Here is a 25,868-nt window from a genome sequence, read left to right as displayed (position 1 = left end):
ATAAAATCATGGTAAAATAGAATACATTCATGGAACGGTAAAGTAAGCTAGAATAAAATCAAAGAACAGTACAGTCAGCTAGGAAAAAAAGGCTACGCAAGAAAAAGCTGTGGGCACACAAAATGTAATGGTAAAATGGAATAACATCATGGAACAGTACAGTAAGCTAGAATAAAATCATGGAACCGTAAGGTCAGCTAGAATAAAACCGGCTATGCAAGAAAAAGGCAGTGGGTACACAAAATATAATAGTTAAATGGAATAAAATCTTGATAAAAGAATAAAATCGTGGAACAGTACAGTACACTAGAATCAAGGAACAGTACTGTCATCACGAATAAAATGAAGGTTTGTTCTGTTTCATTTAGTTTTTGAAGGCTCTAACATGGTTGCATGCGTCGGCCTCGGCCATCTAATGGCAGCTCTCCATGCTGCTCGATCTATGGCAACAATCACAATTCTTTGTAGGGTGTCGTGTGGAATAACCTGCTAGCTCCTTGACTCTGACTGTTGTACTGCGGCTGGCGAAGCTGTTGCACTGCATAGAACAGTAAATCCCATGTGGTTTAGTGGCATACCCTGAAAAGCTTAGTTGGAGTTTAAGTCAAGGAGGAGCTCCTGCAGTCAGCCCAGGGGAGTGGCTGTGGGACGTGGTGATGGACTGTCCACTTCAGGTGACTCTGAAGGCAGCTGCAAACTCTCGTCCAGGGGAGAGACAACAGCTGACGACATAATAGGTTGTGGTTCCATCATTGCAGGCGTGGTTTGACACTGTAATGGTGGCAGAGAATAGGTGGACTGGGTGGGGATCAGAGGCCTGAAAAAGGAGCCAATCTTCGACTGGCAAAAGAAGCAACAATTCTGGCGTCAGATGACACTCTGCCACACAGAATGCAGAGCCTCCACAAGGTGAAGAGACACCATCTCTCTGTCACAATCCAAGTGCTCGGCATACTCAAGCACATGCTTGAGGTGTTCTCAGAATGTGCTCAAGTAGGGGATGGCCAGAGTACTGCAGTTCTCCAGGTCGTCTGTGTTGTCCTCGTCACTCTCATATGGCTGGGCAGCAGCTACAGAAGTGGTGATCTCAACTTCAGACGTAACCTGATAGCCGAGATCGCCCCCGTTGTCGTCTAACCACTCCCTCATGCCTTCGACGTCCACAGCCTCACCTGCATTACAAAAGCGTGTGTGGAAGTCATCCATGTCAAAGGCCAGAAAGTCGTGTCTGCTCTCATATCCCTGAAGGAGATGGGACCAACCACTCTCAAGGGTTTTAACAGAGGCTTCCCTCCACGCAATCATCCAGCTGTACACTGCAGACTTGAGGTTGTGGCATTGCAGGTTTTCCAGTGTCCTCTGCCCTCGCATGTCCAGGCCCTGCCTCTGCTCCTTGTCCTCAAAGCAACCACCACCTTGTCCAGGAACCTCCAATGGTACAGCCTCTTCATGGCCACGATAGCACACTGGTCCATTGGTTGAATCCATGCAGTGGTATTAGGTGACAAAAACATGCACCTGATGCGACCGTCATCTGTATCCAATTCCTTCTCGGAGGGGTGCACAAGGGCATTGTCCAGGAGAAGAAGAGCCTTTACCTGGTCACAGGGGAATCCAAGTTCCTCCATTTGATAATGGATGACCTCCTTGGCAAAATGCCTGTGGAACCAATCTGAGAAGATCTTGGAGGTAAACCAGGCCTTCACAGAATGGTATCACACAACAGGAAGGACATTCATTAGCCCATGAAGGCAACGGGGCTGTTTTGCCCTACCAACAATAACGGGCTTCAGCCAATGCATCCCGTTTGCATGAACACAGCACAAAAGAGATACCTGATGCTTAGACAACTTGTGGCCAGGCACACGCTTCTCCTTGTCATCTACCAGGGTGTTTGTGGGTACTGAGCAGTAGAAAAGGCCAGTTTCATCTGCATTATAACTTGACTAAGAGTGAGGCCCTCCTTCTTAATCACGCCTAACAATTGCTGACGAAATTCCTCCACTCCCTCCTCACTAGCGTCCAAAGCTTTGCCATGGTCTTATGATCTGTAAGGCCATGTCGAAGCTTGAACCTGAAGAACCAACCGATGGATGCCTTGAAGTCAGGGATGTTGTGGAGGTGAGCAAACTTCTCGGCACTGGCTTTCAACTCGGTGCCATGCACTAGCACACCTGCAGCTCATTACTGGGGGTACCAGATCAATGTCGAATGGTCGACATCAGCATGCCGGGGCAAACTCATAGTCTTCCGTCTGGTAATGTGTCTGTTCTTCTCGTCAGTCTGCCACATACTGAGTGAGTCCGTCACAAGATTTCCTTATGTCATGTAGGGCTGAACAGGCCAGGTCATACTCTGAGACATGGGAACTGGACCATCCCGTATCAAACTTACCCAGGATCTCACTCTTCTTCTCCAGAGTCAACATTACCTTCTTCTTTTTCCCTGGTGGAGGGGCCATTATCACCAATGGTGGGCAGCGCAAACGAAGAAGGACCTTGTGCAAGCACAATCCACAGATCACTACCTTGCCCAAGCACAAGTGCGCAATCTGACAAATATTTAGCTTGTGCAATGTCATAAAGCGCAAGCGCAAACCATTTGTATATATTTGTGGGAATTATTGTTAAATATTGAGTTATTTAAGTAAAATTGCATTCTTACTTACTTACTTTTATTTATTATTATTATTTTCTATTATTTGTAATTTGCGCAAGTGCACAATATACTATTTAGCTTGCGCAATGTCACAAAGCGCTAGTGCAAACCATTTGCATATATATGTGGGAATTACTGTAAAATATTGAGATATTTAAATAAATCAGAAAACTTACTTACTTTATTTATTATTATTCTATCTATCTATCTACTGCCAGACGCCTTAATCCCGTAAGGGATGGCAACTGGCCACAAACAAGCAACAAATCGCCTCCATGTCACCCTGTCCTCCGCCATTTCACTGCCCTGCTCCCAGCTCAGACCCCCCTTTCTCATATACTTCTCCACTCCATCCTTGGCCCCCCCCTCCCTCTCCCCCCCTCCACCTCACTCACATACACTCTCCTCATTAGTCTCTCAGTCTCCATCCTCTCCATATGACCAAACTACCTCAATGTGTTTCTTTGTTTCTCCAAAGGCTTCCTATCACATCCACATCTACACCACAATGATCCTTCACTTCCTCATTTGTCAGTCTCTCTCCATGTAACTCCACATGCTCCTCTCAAATAACTCATTTATTTCCACAGCTCTCAATCTTGACTTCTGTCCCTCCAACAAGGCCAAAGCTTCACTTCCATACATTAGAGTTGGTATCACAATACTGTCGTGTAGTAACTTTTTCACTCGTGGAAGTTCAAACAGAGGAGTGAGCGGGCTGCGAAGCGGAGGGACAGGGAAACAAAGGCTGTGATGTTGCCAGTTTTACTTTTATCTGAATTTTCGCAAGATGTTGTATTTAATAATTCAATATATACTGTATATACAATAGCATGTGTAATTCCTTACAAAAATCATTAAAACATATAATTTAAATCAAATATCCATAGCCTAATAAATTATTAGGCTGTGGATATTTGATTTAAATAATATGTTTTAATGATTTTTGTAATGAATTGCATATGCTGCTCTTAATAAATAATGTATTTTTAATTTAGTATTATTTACTAATAATAATAATTTAAAAAATATTAAAATACATTATCTCTGTTGAAGCATTTTAAGAAATGCTACTACCCCCCATCCCTTCCGCCTCCCTCAGAACCCTCATGACCTGCCCGAGCCTCCCCTATCCCTTGTCCAGACATACGGAAGATCCAAAGACCACGTGTCCCTTGGATTGCGCAATGTGCAATCCACAAGACAGGTGCACACCTGCCTTTTCATGTGCGAATGCGCAATATTGCGCATGGTCTCATAAGGTGGCAATGTGCAGACAATATTCACCGGAGCACAATGGTGCGCAATTACACTTTGCACAAGTGTACGTGCACCTGCCCAGCACTGATTATCACACACCCTAGGAAGAGGCATATGAGGAACAGCAAGGCCTGAGGCAGGTAGGGGATCACCACAAAAGCAACCACGTGCATCGCCATGACAACTTACATGGGGAAGATGTTTGCTCAGTGGCTGTCATACGGAAATCAGAATGACTAAGGGGCCTCTAGCAAACGGTGGGTGAACCATGGAGCCAGGCAACATGCCACCACTGGGCTATCCTCACCTGCCTGGGTGATAAATGTTCACTCTGCCAAAATTTCACCCTGGAGGTGAGAATTTTGTGTGGATATTTTGAAAAAATGTATGATTAATGGTTTAATACAGCCAGATCGCCGCATATGAACATTGGGCTGTACGGATAGTGGACTTCCAGATAATCATGTGTTTACTGTATCTATTGCTGTGAAAAGTGTGCATTGTGCAGGTGTCGTGGATTTGATGTCATCAAATGCTTGGATGGGTCTGTACAAAGAAGGATGTGTTAGATCCTTGTTTGTTTTATGTACAGTGCTAACTGTTCTATGTTTCCAAATATTAGGATTGCTACAGTGTGCATGAGTAGTTGCTAATGTTTGTGTGGGCCTGGATGCTTCGTGGTCCTAAATGTTTTTGGGGCAGGTCGCTGATGCCATCTGGCCCTGTGCTTACCGAGTTCTTTCTTTTCCTAATAATGTTATGTGTCTATTCTGGGGTGAAGAAAAGGGGTAGGTAGCAAAGCTTTACAATAACATCTAGATAAGCCATGACGACAACAACTTACATTCCAATCTAGTGATGTGACATCCTTGTTACTGGGAACCTCAGTGCCTCCCTTCTGAATGCAATGACGTAGCACCAGCTGGTTGGGTGACGTGGTGTTGTCATTCATGTTCCATATACGAGCTGTGCTGTCACCTGAACTGTGGAAAGACGGTATGAAAAAGGGTGAACTGCTACGTCACCAGCAAGGTCCACGAAACAGGCCAAATACTCATTCATTCACCATTTAAGCTCCTAAAACTCTGTTCCACCAGCATACCTACTGTATGAAGAAAAATACCTAACTATGAGCAGATAAAACTGGTTATGGAGTGAAAATGCTGAAATAGGAAAATGTACAAAAATGGTAACAGAGTTACATGGATAGAAAAAAAATTATACAGTGGAGGTAGGGTTGCAAGAGGCAGACCGAAAAAGACCTGGGACAAGGTCATAGAGTGTGACCTCAGGGATAAGGGACTGAACAGGCAGGCTGCCAGCGATCGAGCAGCATTGACAGCTGCCATTAGGTGACCAATGCCAACACACGGAAGCATGTTGGAGCCACAGCAAATGAAATGAAGTGCACTATTTGTTATGCAATTGTTCTGTTATTTGGTGTTAGCAAAGGTGTCTCAATGGCCTTTCGTGCGCCAAATGGAATGAGAGGCTGTGGCTCCAAAGGAATTAGAGGCAGCCATCTTGGCTCAATAAGTTGACTGGGAGGCACTCTTATCAGCTGACTGGGAGGTTGTGTACACATGGTAGACACAATTTCCAAGTCACAAGTTTCAGTATTTCACACAAAAATGTTTATAACTTCACTTAATATTACACACCACTATTTGCTGCTCGAACTCTGGCAGTCTCCCTATTCAGTCCTTTATCCCTGAGGTCACACTCAATGACTTCGTCACAGGTCCTTCTTGGTCTACCTCTCACAACTCTATCCCTAACATTAACAATTCTCACTTTCTGTGCCCAACTGTCACCCCCCGTCCTCTCCAAATGCCCAAACCATCTCAATCTGCCTTTCTTCATCACAACACAAATACACTCCAGTCCCATCCTACCTCTTAACTCTTCCACTGTAAACCTAGCATCCCCAGGCCTAGCATTCAAGGAAGCACTGCACATCCACCTAACCACTGTCATTTCTGTAGGTTTGAGCTGGTGAATATCCACTTCCTCTACTGCCCAGGTCTCACTTCCATACAACATTACACTCCTAACACATGCCACATACAAGGATCCCTTAGAACAGAGGGAGAGCCCTCTAAGTGTCAGGAAAGGCAACAGCTCCCTGAACTTCTAATCACTCCTCACTCTAACCACAGAGCTCCAGCCCCACCTCTGGCACATAAAAGGTCACAAATAACAAAACTCTTCCACACACTTGAGAGACACACCAGCAAGATCAATCCTTTTATGCCTGACAATCTGCACCTGCTCTCCCCAACACACTGCACAAATGAAACCAACATTATCTCGCAGTCTCCCTCTAATACCACTACATCTCATATGCACCCACTTATCACAAACAGCAGCACAAAACGGAATTACTTCCCACGCCCTTGTGGCAAACCGCACACAGCCACTCTCCCTCTTCTTTGACAGTACTGCCACCAACCCTACATAACATCACCTTTGTTTTATCTGCATTTACTATCAAGCCCTTGTGCCCCACACCATCTCTCCACTTCCTAAATCCTTCCTCCACCTCCCTTCCATTTTCTGCAATCAACGCCGAATCATCAGCATACAACATCTCCCAAGGGAGTCCAATTCTGAAGTCACATGAGAGGGCTTCAAGTACCATGATAAACAACAAGGGGCTCAAAACTGACCTTTGATGCACACCAACATTCATGGAAAACTCATCACTTAAATCTTTATTCACTTTTACCTAGGTGTGAGCACCCACATACAAAGCCATAACCACCCTGAGCAGCCACTCCTCGATCCCAAGCTTTCTCATGGCCCACTTCACCACCTCCCTAGGGACTCTGTCAAAGGCCTACTCCAAATCAACAAACACAAAGTACAGATTCCTTTTCTTTCCTATATATTTTTCCTGAAGCTGTTGAACAATGAATATAGTATCAGTGGTCCCTTTGGCAAAAACCCAAACTGCATCTCACCAATACTCACTCTTTCTGTAATCATACCTTCTACAACTCTCTCCACTACCTTCATTATCTGGTCCAAGTTTTATGCCTCTATAACTTCCTCTTTCCAGGGCATCACCCTTCCCCTTGTACATATTTACAATCACACTCTTCAGCCAGTCATCTGGGACAATGCATCCATATCATATTTATCAAGTCAGTAACTAACCCCACTCCTACATCTCCTGGGGCCTTCAGTATTTCAGCAGTCAACACAGACACATCTACTGCCTTTCCCAACTGCATCCTGCCTACTGCCCTGCTCACATTAACGGCATCAATCAAAGGCTGTAGGCTACATGCTGGAACTGCTGACTCCAAACCTTCCCTGTTCCAGTCAAACTCATCATTCAGCAACAGATTATAATGCTCTCTCCAGGCGACATTGATGTCCCCACTGTTCACCACTGCCTTTCCTTCATCATTCTCCACACACTGCTCACCTATGATATCTGATTTCCCTCTTCATCTGATCTGCCACCTTAAATATATTCTTCCTTTCCACATTATTTAGGTTATCAAGTAAAAGTCTCTGAGACTCAGATTTTTCCCTGTGTACCTCTTTTCTAGCTCTATGCTTGACAGCCATGTATTCCTCTTTGTTATCACCCTTTTTCCATTCCTGGAAAACCCTTCTTTCACCTTAACTGCAGCTTCTATACCATCATCCCACCACCAAGTTACTTTATGCCTAGGGGTGCCCCTTGTCTATCCACACACTGAATCAATAACTCTCAGGAGATTGTTCTTGAGAGCTCTGTACTGTTCATTAACACTTCTGTCAACAGCTGACTGTTCAGCTATAAAAGGTATCCCTTACTGCTTGGTTTTTCAACTTCCATGTTTAACGCCTAGGCGCATAGGTCCTCTTGTTCACCACCTGCTCCTTAACCCCTACACCGCGGGCATGTTTACCGATGTTTTGCGTGTGCCGCGGTGTTATTCGGGCTCCGACAGACTCTCAAAAAATATTTGCCAAAAATCAGTTATTAGTCCTAGAATATTAAAATTACATATGCTTATGGCACATACCTTCAGCTTTCTCCTGAAATGTTTGTTGAGCCTTCGTCAGTTACCGTAGGACTTGTGGAGACCTCTGAAGTTGGGTAACGAAGTCTCCACTTTACACTTCCCGACAACCCATAATATGATTACCACAGCCAGATATTAACACTATAAACACTACTCTACGATTTTCAAGTAGTTTGGGATCCATTCTCCAAAAAAAAAAAAACACCGTGAAAGCAATGAAAATTATGAGCGCGTCTGACCGTCGCACTTGCGCTAGTTCGCTCTTGGTACTCTGTCATTTATTATTCATAAAACCCCTCACACTTTATATTTCTATTACTATATAACACTTATATATATCTACAGTCTTTATCAATAAGTTTCCTTCAGTAGTATTAGTTTATTGTCACTGTAGGGATTCAATTTCTTTCAGTAAAATACGTAGCATTCACTTTCTCGTCCTGTATACTAGCATTGAGAGTGAATGTCACTTTCATCTTCACTCTCATAACTCATAGTATTCAAACATGCTAGAGTGAAACTTTCACTTTCATTACTCCTAGGGTATATACTCGTATTCTTATAATACTACTCATTTACATTTCTATTTACGTTCTCTATTTTATTTACGTTATTTACATTTCTATTTTATTTACACTGTGTTATGCACTGTCACTTGAAGTAACTTATAAAACTATTTTCCACTGTTCACGTATATTTACATTCATTACTTTCACTTGCTGTTTACACATTATTTACAATTCCACTTGCACTGTTTTACTCAATAGAAAGATCGTAGTCACTCTTTTATCAATTGTCAGCCCTTTACCTCTTTCCACACGAGGTTTAGTAAGGGGTAAAGGTCACAGGGCCCTTTGCATGGGGGTGAAAAAGGCCCTGAAGTCAGCAAGAGGAAACAGATGTACCTCCACTTCGGAAGATGAGAGTGAACTGATAAGGGAGGGCTGGGTGGAGGCCTACTTAGGGGATATTCAGTACAGTACACCCTCATTATCGACGTTTTTTTTATTGACGGATTTGATTATCGATGGTTTTTTTGTCTCCTGGGAGTTACATTATTATTATTAAAAAAATAAAAAAATAAAGAATTGTATTGGCACCTCCTAGCAAGTTTGCACGCCATCCTGCCAGGTGTCTCTGGCTGCTCGCAGCATGTTCCCGCCGACCCAACAAACAACAGCATCAGTACACGTTTGTCTGTTCTCATATCGTGTTCGGCCACATCTATCGTGCTTTCGCGATCATCAAGGCTCCGAAGCGCCCTTGTAACACTCCAACTGGAAATAAGGCAGCTAAGAGAGCAAGGAAAGTACTTACCTTGGAAGTAAAGAACGAAATACAGTATTACAAAAACTTAGAAGTGGAATGAGCTATGCAGCGGTTGGTCGCGAGTATGGCATGAATGAGTCCAGTGTTTGTGGCATAAAATGGAGAGAAAAAGACATTAAAGATGCTCTGGCTTCGTACACACCAGGATCGGCTAAAGTAACGATGCATGTGAGAAATGATGCCTTGGTGAAGGTGGAAAAGGCACTGAATATTTGGATTGAGGACTTAAACCGTCGACACGTGCCGCTAGACTCCCAGTTCATCAGAAACAAAGCAAAACAACTCTACGCTCGGTTTGCTGGTGAAAGCAGTGGTGTTGGTGAAGATAATGGTGATGAAAGTGAGGCAGGTGAAAATAGTGATGATGGTGATGAAAGTAATGACGATGGTGATAGGCCTAGTAATGTTGGTGCTTCTAGGCAAAAGAAATTTGCAGCCAGCAAGGGCTGGTTCGAGAATTTTAAGAAAAGGTATGGCCTACATAACATTAGGATGACTGGTGTAGCAGCTTCAGCAGATCAGATAGCAGGAGAATCGTACCCACGTGACTTTGCTGAACTTATAAGGGAGAAAGGGTACAGGCATGAACAAGTGTTTAATGCGGACGAAACACGCCTGTGGTGGAAGAAAATGCCTAAAAGAACGTACATTTCGAAGAAGGAGAAAAGTGCGCCAGGCTTTAAAGCAGCAAAAGATCGTGTGTCTGTGCTGTTGTGTGGTAATGCAGAAGGACATATGATAAAACCCATGCTCCTGTATCATTTGTTATAATGTTAAAGACGAGTTGGATTTTTTGTCAATAAAGGATATTTCTTGCAAAAGTTAGGCAGAGATTAAATGTGAAATATACGAGCATAAGGAGAGTTGAATTTTCCTAAAAGAAGATCCTAGCGAAAGCTAGGCTAAGATTCATCTTTGATAGCATAAACTGCCATACAGTCGTGAAAATTTAGGTCTGGGAGAAATGGAATATCAAGAATGAAAGGAAGCTCTTGAGAATGAAAGTAAATAGGAGAGCATGGTCTCTCTGGTATGAGCTAGCAGCACTGGCGTGTGTTGTGAAGATCGGTGCGAACAGCTGATCTAACGTAACACTTGCCCCACACTCTCAGTTATTAGAACGTATGAATGACCACCACTGCTGCTTTCGTTTTTTTTTTTTTTTTTTTTTTACACACTTGGTTATGTAAACATATGGATGGCTACAACTGCTGGTTTCGCCTTTTATTTTTAGATGAAGTGAGGTGTAAGTGGAGAGAGAAGTGATGATACAGCAGCCATTACAAGTTGAGGTCCAGTGTACGACCACTATGCATCAACATCAGAGATTATGCTATTTTTTCCATAATTCTTTACTTAATATAAGTAGTTTTATTATGATATTCAGTTTTTCAATTGCCTAACTAATTTATTTCTAAGAAACACTAAAACTAAACTCCATATTACATACGAGTGATTGAAGGGATATTAAAATATATAAATAAAGGGTACCTGACCAGACCAAAATCGGTATCGACGGTTTTAGGCATCGACGGGTATCTTAGGTACCTATCCCCCGTCGATAATGAGGGTGTACTGTACTACCAATGTAGCTCTTGAAACAGCTATGTACAGTATAGCACTGAAATGACTGGCAGGAAATCTAGACAATACATTATAAATTAGGTAGTTCCAGGTGAATGTAAATATCACTTAGGCTTCTCCCTTCCCTCCTTATATGTATATTTATTACGAAAATAGATTATATGGCATATTTCAAGGGGAAAAAAAACAGCGAAAATTAGCGAACGAGTGCACGTGAGGTGTTATTGCCAGACGCCTCAATCCCGTTTGGGGTGGCCACAAACAAATCGCCTCCAAGTCGCCCTGTCCCCCGCCATTTCACTCCCCTGCTCCCAACTCACACCCCCCTCTCTCATATACTTCTCCACCCCATCTCTCCATCTCATCCTCGGCCTCCCCCTCCCTCTTTCCCCCTCCACCTCACTCACATACACTCTCTTCGTCAGTCTTTCACCCTCCATCCTCTCCACATGGCCAAACCACCTAAGTGTGTTCCTCATAACGCTTCCTATCACATCCACATCAACACCACAACGCTCCTTTATATCCTCATTCGTCAGCCTGTCTCTCCATGTGACTCCACAGGCTCCTCTTAAATAACTCATTTCCACTGCTCTCACTCTTGACTTGTGTCCTTCCAACAACGTCCAAGCTTCACTTCCGTACGTTAGAGTTGGTATCACAATACTGTCATGTAGTAACTTTTTCACTTCCATGCTCACTTCCCTGTTTCTTATCACTGCTTTCAAAGAACCAGCAACCTTTCTTCCCTGCTGTACCCTTTCAAGCACTTCACCCTCCAAACCTCCATCCTTACTCATCACAATACCCAAGTACTTAAACGTACTCACATTTTCCAATTCCTCACCATCCAACCTCGCTGTACATTCACTGACTTCACCTCTCTCAAAGACCATCACTTTACTCTTCCCTACATTCACTTTTAGATTCCGTTTCTTACACACTCTCTCAAACTCATCCACCAAGCCTTGCAGCTCCCCTTCGTCTTCACTCAACAACACAGTATCATCTGCAAACAACAGTACAGGGAGTTTCCAAACACTATCCTCTCTCACCAGGGCCACTCCAACATCCACTACCCGACCTTGTACCTCTTTTATTACCCCATCCTTGTACAGATTGAACAACCATGGAGACATGACACATCCCTGTTTCAACCCAACTTTCAAAGAGAAAAATTCACTTAGTTCACCATCCACACGCACTGCAGCCTTCGCACCATCGTACATACTCTTCACAGCATTCAACAACTTCCCATCTACTCCATATATTCTTAACACTTTCCACAATCCTAGTCTATCCACCCTGGCATATGCTTTCTCCAAATCCATGAAAGCCGCATACAACTTCTTTCCCTTCTCTAGAAACTTTTCCACTAAAGATCTGAGAATGAATATCTGATCTACGTGAGGTGTTGTCAGGTGATAATTAGCCAATTCCAGGTGTATGGCACTCTCACTTACCTTATTTCTTTCTTGTATATATTATTTGGTATAAGAATAGGGCATAGGGCTTATTTCAATGGATGAAATCAGTGAAAAATTCCAGGGAAGATTTACTTAGCGTAGCACGGCCCGGCAGGCAAGAGGATAGGGTAATGGAGGGGGGGGGGTAGGGAGGGGAGTCAAGAACGGGGAGAAATGGCTAAATTGTCAACAATGGATGGGAGTACAGATGAGATTAGGAGTGCTGACTAATGTTGGACATTGGCAGTACTGATAGATGATACAAGCCCCCACTTGGAAGCCCGGGTGAATTCAAAATAACACAGAATCACAAAAGCGACGCCCCGCGGTATGATCCCTTGCTCCCAAGCGTCACGAAAGTGACGCCCTGCAGTTAAGGGGTTAAACACCATGCCACATATCAGTAATCTGTGTTGCTGTACATTCTTTGCATCCTATAACTTTAACATTCCTCACCTACCTCCTATCAGCCTTCTTGATCAGAAAACAGTCTATCTGGCTACTATGTCCTCCTGACTCGTATGTAATCAACCTACTCTCTTTTTCCTATAATGCATGTTCCACACAATCATGTTCATTGCCTCCCCACTCTCGAGTATCCTTTCCCCTTACTCATTTCTAGTACCAACCCACATGACCATTTAAGTCCTCTCCCAAAATTACAATCTCATCATCCCCCATACCACTTACCCCACATATACACTAGAATCTATGGTATTTTCTACATCATCCATGCCAGCCTGTAGAGCATACAATGATATAAATGAAAATATGACCCTATCGAACAAAATTTTCACTACTACTGGTACTACTCTTTCACTCACTCTCACTACATTCATGACATATTAAACCCACTTCTCCCAAGTTTTAATAGGGAAAAATTGCAACATGAGACAAACGGTACAGATCAAGATGTAATTACGAAAAAACTACATCACACTAAGAAGCAAATTGAGGAAAGGGAATGCATTAAGATGGCAGTTACCCTGAGGCAAGAAGGTCTGTGGTGGGATTCCATGCACAAATGAAAACCTCTGACTCATGGCCTCGCAGGATGGTGGCTTTGTTGAGGGGAATCTCCACACTGTTGTCTACCTCCATATTCTCTCCACCGGTGCCTGCAACATATACCAAAAACTTTAACATGAACTACTGATTGGAAGGAGGAGGCATTTTTACCTTTCAATAAATTGTGCATGAGATCAAAATAAGGACAAAAATTATTGTGGAGAAAATCTGCTGAGTGCTGTAGGTAAGATACAAGTATTATATAAGATTGGTGGCAGTATATCCAGCAGGGGGTGAAAATGGTGATTTACCAGGTGGCAGGGGATGTGCTGATCAAATACTAGAAATAACACAAGACAGAGGATGTATGTAAGAAGGATTACAAGATATCTATGGCATTTATGGATCTGGAAAAAGTGTATGACTAACTGGACAAGAAGTGTCACTACACTTAGTGACCAACCAAATAGTTTCCTGTCACCCATAAAACCATTTACAATGCTGGGTGGCAGCCTGACCATCAAATCAAATGACAAATGGTGGTCAAGTGGGTTAAGGCATTCAAACCAGATGGACCCTGCAAGGGTTTCCATCTGAGAGGTTGTTGGTGCTTATTGTTCACATACTGCCACTCAGGAGAAAGTGGGGCTGGTCACCCTGGCCTTACATGTTGGGCCTGAGTAGCCTATCCCCAGGCCCCTACGCTCCTGCTGGTGCAAAAAAGGGATTGGATGACAGTGGACTTTTACTTTATTCCTGTTACAAGTAGATGATTTTATTCAACTTAACAAGAGACCTCCAGTACTGATGGGTAAATGAAAAGCTATATTTAACTTCTCCATTTCAAAAAGTCTCTCCAAGGCTGAATACAGTTGTCTGGCAACAGCATAAAATAAAAAAAACGACACCAAAGTCTGCAGGTTAAGACATCGTCAAAAACTGAAGGTCTGTCCACACTTTCACACTCTCATCGTAAGTTAACACACAGGAAAATGTTACGGGGTAATGTGTGAAATAAATTACCACAGAGATGCTATGAAGCCTCCTAAGTCAGTCAGAATAGGACCTTAAGTGTTGAGCAAGATGCCTCACCTTCATCGCCATTGGTGCTGGGTATGTCTGTCTTCACTACGGCTTTGGGCTGTTGGTTGGCTTGTTGTCTGGAGGCCACGACGTCTGGCATTACGGCATCAATCAGGGAAAGGCTGTCGATCAAGCGTTCTGACCCGTCCTGGAAAAATGGAAAAGGGTTAAACAAGGCCATCATCACTACCTCATTACTATCATCATCATCATTATCATCACTGAGAACCTTATTACTATCATCATCATCATCATCACTGAGAACCTTATTACTATCATCATCATCATCACTGAGAACCTCATTACTATCATCATCACCAACATCATCATCACCATTATTAACACTAAGAACCTCATTACTATCATCATCATCATCACCATTATTAACACTAAGAACCTCATTACTATCATCATCATCATCATCACCATTATTAACACTAAGAACCTCATTACTATCATCATTATCATCATCACCATTATTAACACTAAGAACCTCATTACTATCATCATTATCATCATCATCACCATTATTAACACTAAGAACCTCATTACTATCATCATCATCATCATCACCATTATTAACACTAAGAACCTCATTACTATCATCATTATCACTGAGAACCTCAATACTATCATCATCATCATTATCACTAAGAACCTCATTACTATCATCATCATCATCACTATCATCACTAAGAACCTCATTACTATCATCATCATCATCACTATCATCACTAAGAACCTCATTACTATCATCATCATCATCATCACTAAGAACCTCATTACTATCATCATCATCACTAAGAACCTCATTACTATCATCATCATCATCACTATCATCACTAAGAGCCTCATTACTATCATTACCATCATCATCATCATCACTAAGAACCTCATTACTATCATCACCATCATCATCATCATTATCATCACTAATAACCTCCTTACTATCATTATCATCATCATCGTAAGCTTTCTAAATACACTGACATCTTCAGGAATGGCCAGATCAGTTGGTCATGCCTAAGGATTTTCACACAAATAGTCCTTCACTACAGCAAAGCCTCATATTGTGCTTCACTTTATCACATGCAAGGTGTCTCAATCTTGCAAAGCCCTTTTAGCTATGCCTGGACTTCTGTACTTGTCCCCCCCAAAAAAATAAATAAATAAATAAATAAATAAATATATAATTAAAATCATCATCAACTTTTTTCCTATGTAATGAAAAGGCAAGGTAGGATCCAGAAAACAAAGGTGGAGAAAGTAAGAAAGTGTGAGAATTATCAATAACATATCCAATAAAATGGGCCACACAGTCTCTTACACAAAATTTAAGCCTCTGGAATGCAGGCTCTACAACATAAGGGTTGTTGTTGTTGTACTAGTCTGTGCGATCAAGCAGACCCATCAACTGCAGGCAATTAACTGTCCCTGCAGGGCCATCACATGCAGTGAACCAATGTCCCCATACACCTGACAGCAGCAACAAATTTCACAAATGGGTTCAATAATACCGGTAATTAAAATACTGTACTGAAATTTTGGTGGGTGTTAAAGCAATGACTCACCCTGTATCACTAAGATTAACCCCTGCAGTTCAATGACACAGAGTAATGTACTGTATTTCTTGTTGTACTCTTGCTACCTTCGGAGAATTGTATTCAATTTGGAGTCCCCCCTCCCCTTTCTTTTACTGGATGGATCTGATCATACCTTAAACAAAACCCCCCAGGAATAAATAACATTCCTAACTTAAGCAAAACTGTTTAGAAATATCAAGAAAAAACTACCAGTATGTCATTGAGATGAAAGGCTTACCCAGTTTGTGAATATTTAACTTTTTGATGGCTAGGACTATCCTGTATTTTAAACTGTACGTGTACAGCAGTTCAAGCAAATATCTGTGCACACTCTGTTGGAAGCAATTTGAGACCATGTACGATAAATACTGGGATGTGAGAAATGCCTGGGTTGGTGGTTGGTAGCCCTTTACAAGTGCAGATGCCATACTTTGATTTATAGCAATAATTTCTGTTGCATTCATTACCATTTTATGTTTTTAACATTGCAAATAGCCTTTACCACTCTCATTAATAAAAAAATGTCAATAGACAACACAAATTGGTAGTGTACACTTAATATTTTACAATCGTTCATCATCTATTCCTCTGTTGCCCCACGAGGAGCATAGAAGCCTGGGCCTAGGCATGTTGGTCCTGACATTTAAGATGAGAGTGACCAGCCTCACTCATCCCTGAGTGGAATTACATGAGCAATAAACCCCAACCACCCCTGCCCAGGCTCAATCCGACTGGAGCACCTTAATTACCCACTCAACCACCAGGTGCCACAATTTGGTTATATGGCTACCACCCAGCATAGTAAATGGTTTCCTGGTGTATAAGAAACCATTTGGCTTGTCACTCAGTGTAGAGTCACCTGTAGACAGAAGGAAGAGGAAAGAATGAAGGAAAGAAAGACAGAAGAGGAAGGAAGGAAAGAAGGAAGGAAGAGAGGAAAGGGCAGTCACCCAAGCAGCACTACATCAACTGAGTGGATGGTGAGTGTCCCCGCTAATATTTTATATGACCTGTGAAATCCTGGCATTCCATTTTGGAAGTGGGCTACATCTTCTAATGTATTGTTATCACCCTTCCTAAACAATATAGGTATATAACAGTATATCATCTCTCATCACAGTGACAAACTGCTGATATGGCATCTTTAACGGGTGTTAACATTGTGAAATGTGACATTGCTACAAGATGACTCTTTTACAGTCCATAATTGGCAATGGGGTGTTCTATGAACCAGGGTCATGCATAATGAACTCAGTCTCATGATTCAATTATTATATGGCATTCAGTGCCAAAGCGACTCACTACACTAAACCCAGAGTCCATGTGTGCTGCATTACATACAACCCTTGTACAATATTGTGATAACTACTTCCGTACACTGTGAGACTGTAATCATATATTACTACCATCATCCACTCACTTGATGCAGTGCTGCCTACTTCTTCCTTCACCTTAATCATTCTTTTTTGTGTCTGCACTCCTCTCTTCCTACTTCTCCCATCATCCACTCACTTCATGTAGAGCTGCCTACTTCTTCCTTCACCTTTATCATTCTATTTCTGTCTGCCCTCCTCCCCTTCCTATTTCTCCCATTTTTCCTGTCAAATTGTATTACCCTTCTTTCCTTTTCAGATGGCTTTACACTGAGTGACAAGCCTAATAGTTTCCTATATGCCAGGAAAACATTTACAATGCTAGGTGGTAAACATATATCCATCCATCCATCCATCATCCATTATCCAATCCTACATTGCCCCATGACAAGCGTAGGAGCCCGGGGCTAGGCAGTTGGTCCTGACATTTAAGATGAGAGTGACCAGTTTCACTCATCCCTGAGTGGAATTATGTGAGCAATAAACCCCAACCACCCCTTGGATATAAACCTTCACCAGCTCAATCCGATTGGAGCACAATAATTACCCACCAAACCACCAGGCGCCAAAATTTGGTTATATGGTTACCACCCAGCATAGTAAATGGTTTCCTGCTGTAGAGGAAACCATTTGGCTTGTCACTCAGTGCAGAGTCACCCACAGGCAGAAGGAAGAGGAAAGAATGAAGGAATGAAAGACAGAAGAGGGAGTGTAAAGTCACCCGCAGGCAGAAAGACGAGGAAAGAATGAAGGAAAGAAAGACAGAAGAAGAAGGAAGGAAAGAAAGATGGAGGAGAGGACAGGGTAGACACTCGAGAGCGGCACTACATTGCGTGAGTGGATGGTGAGCGCCCCCACCTAACCAACTCATAAGTGTTCCTTACATGTCAACAAGTGGGTTGGCGGAGGGTTAGTGCCCCTCCCCGTAAAACAGCTAACTCAAAGACAAATGGCCACCCCTTACAGGATTATGGTGTCTTGCAACAGACAGATAATTTATTCGAATATGGCAACACACCCCCTGTGCAGAGGTATGAATGGAGGTGAGTGCAACCATGCACACAAACCCCCCCGAGATATCACTTATCCCATAATTATAGAAATTTGGAATCACTGACCCCCTCCTCCATAAATACTTGTTTGAGTTAGGGTACTGTACATCCAATTACAGTATATGAATATCGGTACAGAGAGAGAGACAGACAGAGAAACAGTACACTGTATAAAGCCAGATCATTTCTGCTTGTGATGCAGAACCAAGTTTTAAAATAATCAGATTATATGTAAATAAGTGTAACCTGTTTAACTGAGCATCTTGCCTGATATTCCTCCTACCCTTGTGTTTTCTCCTTTTTTCACAAATTTACTTCCACCCACCTCTTGGGTGAGACTTACGATTGGGATGATGATGATGATGATGATGATGATGATGATGATGATGGTGATGATACATGGACATGGATATGAAGAAGCAAAATATGGCAATCCCAGAATGGAATGAGACAATGACCATATTCTCACTGACCTCTCCTATGCTTATCTCCGCCTCAGTGTACTGCAGTCCTTTCTGTATGATGCTGAGGAGGGCTGCGGGGGGAACCAGGGCACCATTGATGTTGGACTGAGATATGTGTGACTCAATCCCAAACACATACGCTGCATGGTAGAACCCTGTCAAACATACATTACATGTCATTTACAAGCATGGGTTGGGACAGAACTACATAACAGGTGGTCTACATAATGTCAGAGATGTTTCATATTATCACACCTTCTCCACATATAAAGTACTGTAAATGGGTGAACTGGTAAATCAGCTTCATAGGTAGCAATGGAATTTTCACCAGCAAATTTTCAGCAATGCAACAGAGAAAAACAATGACTAACTGTAATTTATGAGTTCTAACAAATTATACTAGAGTAACAAAACAAGACAAATTTCCCTTACTCCAAAAGTTCAATAGAAAAATTTATTGTCAAAAGAGTCCTGGCCACAAAGTACAGTAGAACCTCTCTCATTCGGACTATATGGGGGGAAGGGTTGTCCGAATTAGCAGATTGTCTGGACCATCAGGGTAATCTCCAGTTCATACCAAAAACTATCTACATATGGTATGTTTGTTAATTATTAACATATGTGGCATATGTCAACCCTACGTAACTGCAAAAGATGAAAGGATACTAAAATAACCAAACTAATCATGTACAGTACCCTCGCGTCCAGCACGGTAATATTGTCATGCATGGGTCACGTGTTGGACCAAAAACGTGTTGGACTAACAACAGAGCTTATGGGGAAAAATGAATTATGTCAGCAACCCTCGGAAAAGTCACCCTAAATACCTACCATGTACCTATACTGTACATATATTGGTACTATTGTAATTATAATAAATGGTACTGTGCTATGAATGATAACTAACCTTTTAGGATAGTGTTGGTGGGCTTGCTGGGAATGGAAGGTGGTATCCAAGGCTGTAGGTAGTCCTACTGGGTCCCTGGAGGATGGCTGCTGGGGTCACTAGCGGGTAATGGCTGCTGCTCCTCCTCAACCTCCCTCATAAATCCTTCGAAATCAAACCTCCCTCATAAATCCTTCGAAATCAAACCTCCCTCATAAATCCTTCGAAATCAAACCTCCCTCATAAATCCTTCGAAATCAAACCTCCCTCATAAATCCTTCGAAATCACGCTCAGAATCACTATCTTCATCCATTAATCCTCGGCAAAGTGCATGCTTCTCACACTGTTGCCAGAGCCCCGTCTCGTGACTGTGGAAAGTGATCGCTGTCGTTGACTCGGTAGAGAATAAGGAGAAGCAACTTTGTTTATAAACTGGTACACACGCTGATGAGAAGGGTTTCAAAACGATTGATATTTATTCTAAAATATTAATATGTATTCAGTGTCAGGCTAAATGTTCAATGCTGTAGTACGATACATTCTCTGTCGAGTCACCTGGGTTTTGGTCACACTGTTTTCCCCATCGTATCCTCGACAGGAATCCATCCAGATGAATTCCAAATGCCCGTGGTATCGTCGGCAATTTTACCACGTTACTGTTCCGATTTACCATCGTATCCTCGGCAAACCTGGCATGAAGTGCCGTGTGATAGCCTCCGGCTGCCAGGATCTTGTCTTAATAAGTTTTTTATTATGATCACGTTGGCTTCATTCATGTCGTAGGCCTTGGCAATGTCAACTTTCCTCTCCCCTTTCTTCTTCCTCTCAATGCTTTCTAGCTTGGTGGCCTGAGGGAGGTGCCGACACTTCTTGGGGTTCTCAGAAGGCTCCCTAGGCATCGTGAGCAGGGTAAAATGCAGTAACAAGGGCAGAAAATGCAGCAAGAAAAAAGCACCTTCCAATGCAATTATGCGACTGAGTGGCTCTGTGGCGGGAGAAATGTAAACAAAACATCACGTGACACCAGAAGCGTTTTTAATTGGGCGGCATCACGATCACGTCACGATAGCGGGCGGGGAAGGCTACTTGATCAGAAGTTTTTCATTGGCTATCATCATCATGGGAATGTCCAGTATGGCAGTGTTGGACAGGGGGTGATCGTGCTAGAGTGAACTCTGCGGATTTGGCCCACTTCTCGGAGCTCTGTGCGTGTTATGCTAACACACTCGTGTTGCAGTAATTAAATCGTATTAAATAATACTAATTAATTGCTCACCGTGCTGGACTCGAATCGTGCTGGACTAACGCGTGCTGGACGCGAGGGTACTGTACAAAAGTTTTGTATTGCATAATTTACAGGTATGGCCATGACAAGAAACTAGCCAACATTTTAAACTGTAGTAAGTGACTAAGGCCCGTGTAGGCAAAAAAATAAATTAATTGATTAACTGTAATATTTGGAATAAAAATAAAACTTATGTAGGCAAAAAATACAGTCATCTTTGGCATATTGATAACGCCCATATGGGCAAGAAGCTAATGTTTGATGTACAAGTAAAGCACATTTAAGTACAAAAAATAACCTACAGTAATCACTAAACACTGCAGAATATTCTGAACCATTATTGTGTAAGCAAACTCCTCCTTTTAACACCTTTATTCATTGCAGAAGCTACACTTGCAGTAAGGGACATGGTAAGGAGGATTAACTTTTGAAATACAGCGCAAAAATATAAATGGTTGGTGAACTAGTTAATGGAACGAATGCTAGCGTGTGTTTAAACAGGCGCCCATGTTGCGACCTTGCGTAATCCGAGACTAAACGAATGACGATAATTTTCCGTGCCGATACTGAAAATGACTTTAGAATTCAGTCATTCATTCATTGCCAGACGCCATGTATCCCGAACGGGGTGGCCAAGGGCTTAGAGTTAATTGTTTTACAGGGAGGGGCACTAATCCTCCACCAACGCCACTTGACACGTAGGGATGCCAACAGCATCTGGTGTTCCCAGGCGGTCACCCATCCAAGTACTAACCAGACTTTAGAATTACTTTCAACATATTTTTGGAGCTTATTATTTTAAATTTTGTCAGAGTTAACAGAAATCCGGATTAAAGGGGTCCAGAGCAAAGAGGTTCTACTGTACTTGCATTTTAATTTCATGAGCATTACAAAAAGGGAAAACCAACACACGCTATTTTTGTCACTCACGCTGTACGCATCTCTGCCCTTTAATTCCAGTGTTTCTGGGGTAGTTAGCAACCTAATAAAATAAAGAGGACTCAACGTACAGCAAAACGAGAAAACTTTATGTATGCATTATATCCTATTTCAGATGTTTACTAATTTTTTTTTTCATTTATCAAAAATTAACTTTTTTCCTATTACAGTATTGTATTTCAGAACACAAGAGTTTCATCCTATATGCTGCAATACTGACCTTGAAACCAGTGATATTGCTTGATTAGGGAATAAGTACATGAAGTCTTGAGGGCAAGTGTTAATGCTATGCATACAATACAGGTAATTCTAATTATAAATAAGGGATATGCTATGAAATATCACAGCTTTTCACAAATTTGGTATTGTTTACTAAATTCAGGGGAACCTGAATGTCAGCTTTAATGGTTGCTGTGATGGTCTGACAGGAAATTATTCTATACTGTAATAAACTGGGGACAAACAGCAGAAAGAGCCTAAAAAAAGACAAATATCATAAGGACATACTGGACTTACGTGGAAACAATGAATGCTCCACATACAGAACCGTAAAGTACTGCGAATCTCTTACATCTTTTGACTGGCATGTGTGAACAATTAACTGGGCAAAAGGGACTGTTGGAGTTTTTCTGTTAAATTCATGGTATACAGGATCACATCACAGCTTTTCAGTACTCACAGTACTGTATATGGGACTGAATACAGAGGCTGCTAAAAACTGAGCAATGTGGAGAGGTGCTATTTGGTGACAAGGCAGACACATGCAAGCATGTTGGAGCCTTTATAAATGAATGAACAAACCTCATACAGTTAAAATGTCTGCATCCCCCATTTAATCTCAGAGCTGCTCTGTGTGGGGTGCTGCTGGAAGGGTACTTAGCATACTGCCCTCCACCAATCAGCTAACAGTCACAGGTTCATAGGTTCAAACTTAGACGTCCCCCCCCCTCTTCATCAATTTTTGAAAATGCCAAGCTGCAACCACTCTGCTGGACCTAAACCCCAAACCCCAACGGGATAGAGAAACTGGATGATTTGCCAGTGATTAAAAAACTGCAAGACTTGCCAGTGTTTTAACCCATTCAATCCCAGGGTTGGTCTGAGGTGTTGCTGGAAGGGTACTTAGCATATCACATTCCACCAATCAACTCATAATTGTGAAGTTCGTAGGTTCAAACCCAGGCATTATCTCCATGCAACTTTTGAAAATCCCTAGCTGTCCATTCTGCTGCCCTGGTGAGATATACAGGCACTTCTTACACGCCAGTAACTCTTTTAGCTACAATGGGGTTTACCGGTAAAGTTTAAGTGGTGAATTATGCAAGCTTCAATAGGAGGGATTCCGTGAAACATGGAATCTAAATAATGCTCGTATAATTTTGATTCAGTGAAACTGCACAATACCACATAATGGATCTGGGTTATACATGCAACTGTACTTAAATCTATTCTACCAAGGTAAACAATGCATAAGGTGTGGTGATTACCTGACTCCTGGAGGTAACGATATACCAGGAAGTTGACTTCATCACTCGTGATACTCATGGTGGTGCTGGGGGTAAGAAAAACCAATGTATCATAAATTAAAGACTGTACTGCATTACATACTGTACACCAACCCCTCTATGTAAGGAACTAACTGAACACCTGTGCACTGTTAAATTTACAAGTTCATTAAAAACTGGATGTTCAATAGTCATTTTAAAAAGAACCAATGTTTATTAATTAGCATGCCTTCTCACGTCTGACACATTACTGTTACCTGCAAAGTATCTTATTATTTTTTTTTCATGTACAATTGTTCAGATTTACTGAGGTGTTAATGAGTAACTTACTCAACAAAATAAACACACAAACATCAATAAAAATTTCAAATCAATATTAAATTAAGGTAAAGCAAGAAAATGAAATTAACCAAGTAACCGGCAGTCATGATTTCCATCATCATTAAACTGACGGCACTGTCAGTCAGACAGATGAATTCATCATATACACAACCTTTTTTGGTATAAAAGCAGGTCATTTGGTTGGCTCAAAGATTTTCTTAAAGCTGAAATATGGTACATGTAGGTTCATTATAAAGAGAATACTGTACTGCACTGTCAAACTATGGTAGTGATTTCTTACACTTCCAAAAGATACTATGCATATGGTTTCCCAGTTTGGGAGACATAATGGAAAGGTACTTTAGTACAGTGCCGTTGTATAGCTTTCTTGTAACAACATACTGTATACAGAATATAAATAATGTACTGTACTGGCACAATGAAGTAAGACTAATAAATACTGGCTGCTAATAGTAAAAATAAATATACCGTAGTTTACCAGACACTTACTAATAATAATAACAAAAATAATAGCAATTAGTGACAATAATACACAGCAGTCATCCTTGCTTGTCTGAGGTGTAAGGGAATAGATAACTCCACAAACTGCAAAAACCTGAAAACAATGAAAACACTTCTATCCTCCACAGCAACAATTTAACTGGCTACATTTGATTGCTTTAAATCTAATTGTACAGCAGTGCCCCAGAACATCACCAGACATTAAAAGCTAACCGTACTACAGTATAGCCTACTCTTTTTCTCTAACTTAGCCGAAAACTGCCATTTCATAATCTCATTTGCAGTGTTATAACAATATACTGACACTAGAATATGAAGCTAGTCACTGAAAGGTGCTATGAAAGTCATGAAGAATCATAGCATTATCTTATTCTCCCATTGTGCTGCATGAAATAAGCTGCAAAAGGAAAAAAATCGAGGTCAACTTAAGGTAACACTTAAGGTTAGGTAAGAGTAGAGTTTAACGTGTTGTTTGAAGCTTCAGATGACTGAGCAAGTTTTGTTAAATCACTCCAAATTGCACCTTAAACTACTGGTACTCTATTTTGATATGGTTTACCCAGCTGCAAATAACCCAAACCTGCAGTTAAAATGGGGTGGGGGGGGATAAATGTACAACTGAGTAGAGTACAGTATTGATACAATATTGATACAATGACAAATTGAGCTGCAAGGCTACTACTACTATTTCTGTAACCCCAAGTTCACCTGGATATAAACCCAATGAACTTCATGCCAAAGCTACCTTTCTCCTGCAGTCCACCACTCTTTTTCCAGAGAACGGGAAGGTGTTGAGGAGTATTGGAATAACAAGGCACATTACAGTATAAGTGTGGCACTACTGGAAGGTGCCCTCTTCATTACCTCACAGAGCACTTAGGCCTTATGTAGACATGCTGCTGTGGGCTTACATGTGGTTTCCATGTACAGTACAGTACTATATATCACAAGTATGTATATTTCATTTTTTTCTTTTTTTCTGAAAACAATAAATTATGTTAATTTCTGCTTTCACACAATCATGGAATCTGCGGACTTCCATATCAGTTAACAATCTGGGGATTACTGTAAACGTTACTTCACCTTTTTATGCATATTTTTCATCAGTGCAAGTGGTGGAACTACGATTCTCCCTCGTCTCCAAAATCACGATCAGGAACAACTGTGGCGTGAGGCTGTGACGTCACTCTAGTCGAGTGTAATAAGCTTGCGTGTCTACAGTGCAGTTATAACATTTGTATGTTGGGAAGCTAATTTAGGTAATTCTGAGAGATACTGAATAAAGGAAAAACAATGAACCTGGCAGGACACAGGTTTTTAGAACTGTTTTTCAATACAGTACATTAAATAATTAACATGGTTTTGGTGAACATGATCAAATCTCAGTTAAGAAACTAAAAGGAACATTATGTTGTACTAACTTTTACTCTCTGTATGTTAATATACTGTATATGCAAATGATGACAATTAAACTTCCTTCAACACAAGCTTTACCAATACAAAACTAGTGTAAGCAGTGGCATATGT

General features: G+C 41.6%; 1 protein-coding gene across 1 annotated transcript in view; it reads right to left on the bottom strand.

Moving 5' to 3' along the window:
* ebi (transducin beta like ebi) overlaps window positions 1-23,538 on the bottom strand; it is a 45,618-nt gene extending 22,080 nt beyond the window's left edge. The window contains exons 1-5 of the mRNA XM_080274968.1: window positions 23,481-23,538; window positions 18,892-19,037; window positions 14,420-14,558; window positions 13,305-13,437; window positions 4,763-4,901 (exon numbers count right to left, since the gene is read on the bottom strand). Coding sequence (XP_080131094.1) covers window positions 4,763-4,901; window positions 13,305-13,437; window positions 14,420-14,558; window positions 18,892-19,037; window positions 23,481-23,538 — 615 coding nt within the window. The remainder of the gene's footprint in view (window positions 1-4,762; window positions 4,902-13,304; window positions 13,438-14,419; window positions 14,559-18,891; window positions 19,038-23,480) is intronic.
* Between the last annotated feature and the right edge of the window lie 2,330 nt (window positions 23,539-25,868).

The sequence above is a fragment of the Coenobita brevimanus genome, chromosome 60 (genome assembly GCF_032717465.1).
Source record: "Coenobita brevimanus isolate Jiangsu-jjx chromosome 60, ASM3271746v2, whole genome shotgun sequence".
Classification (NCBI taxonomy): domain Eukaryota; kingdom Metazoa; phylum Arthropoda; class Malacostraca; order Decapoda; family Coenobitidae; genus Coenobita; species Coenobita brevimanus.
This window is presented reverse-complemented; position numbering and strand designations above follow the sequence as displayed.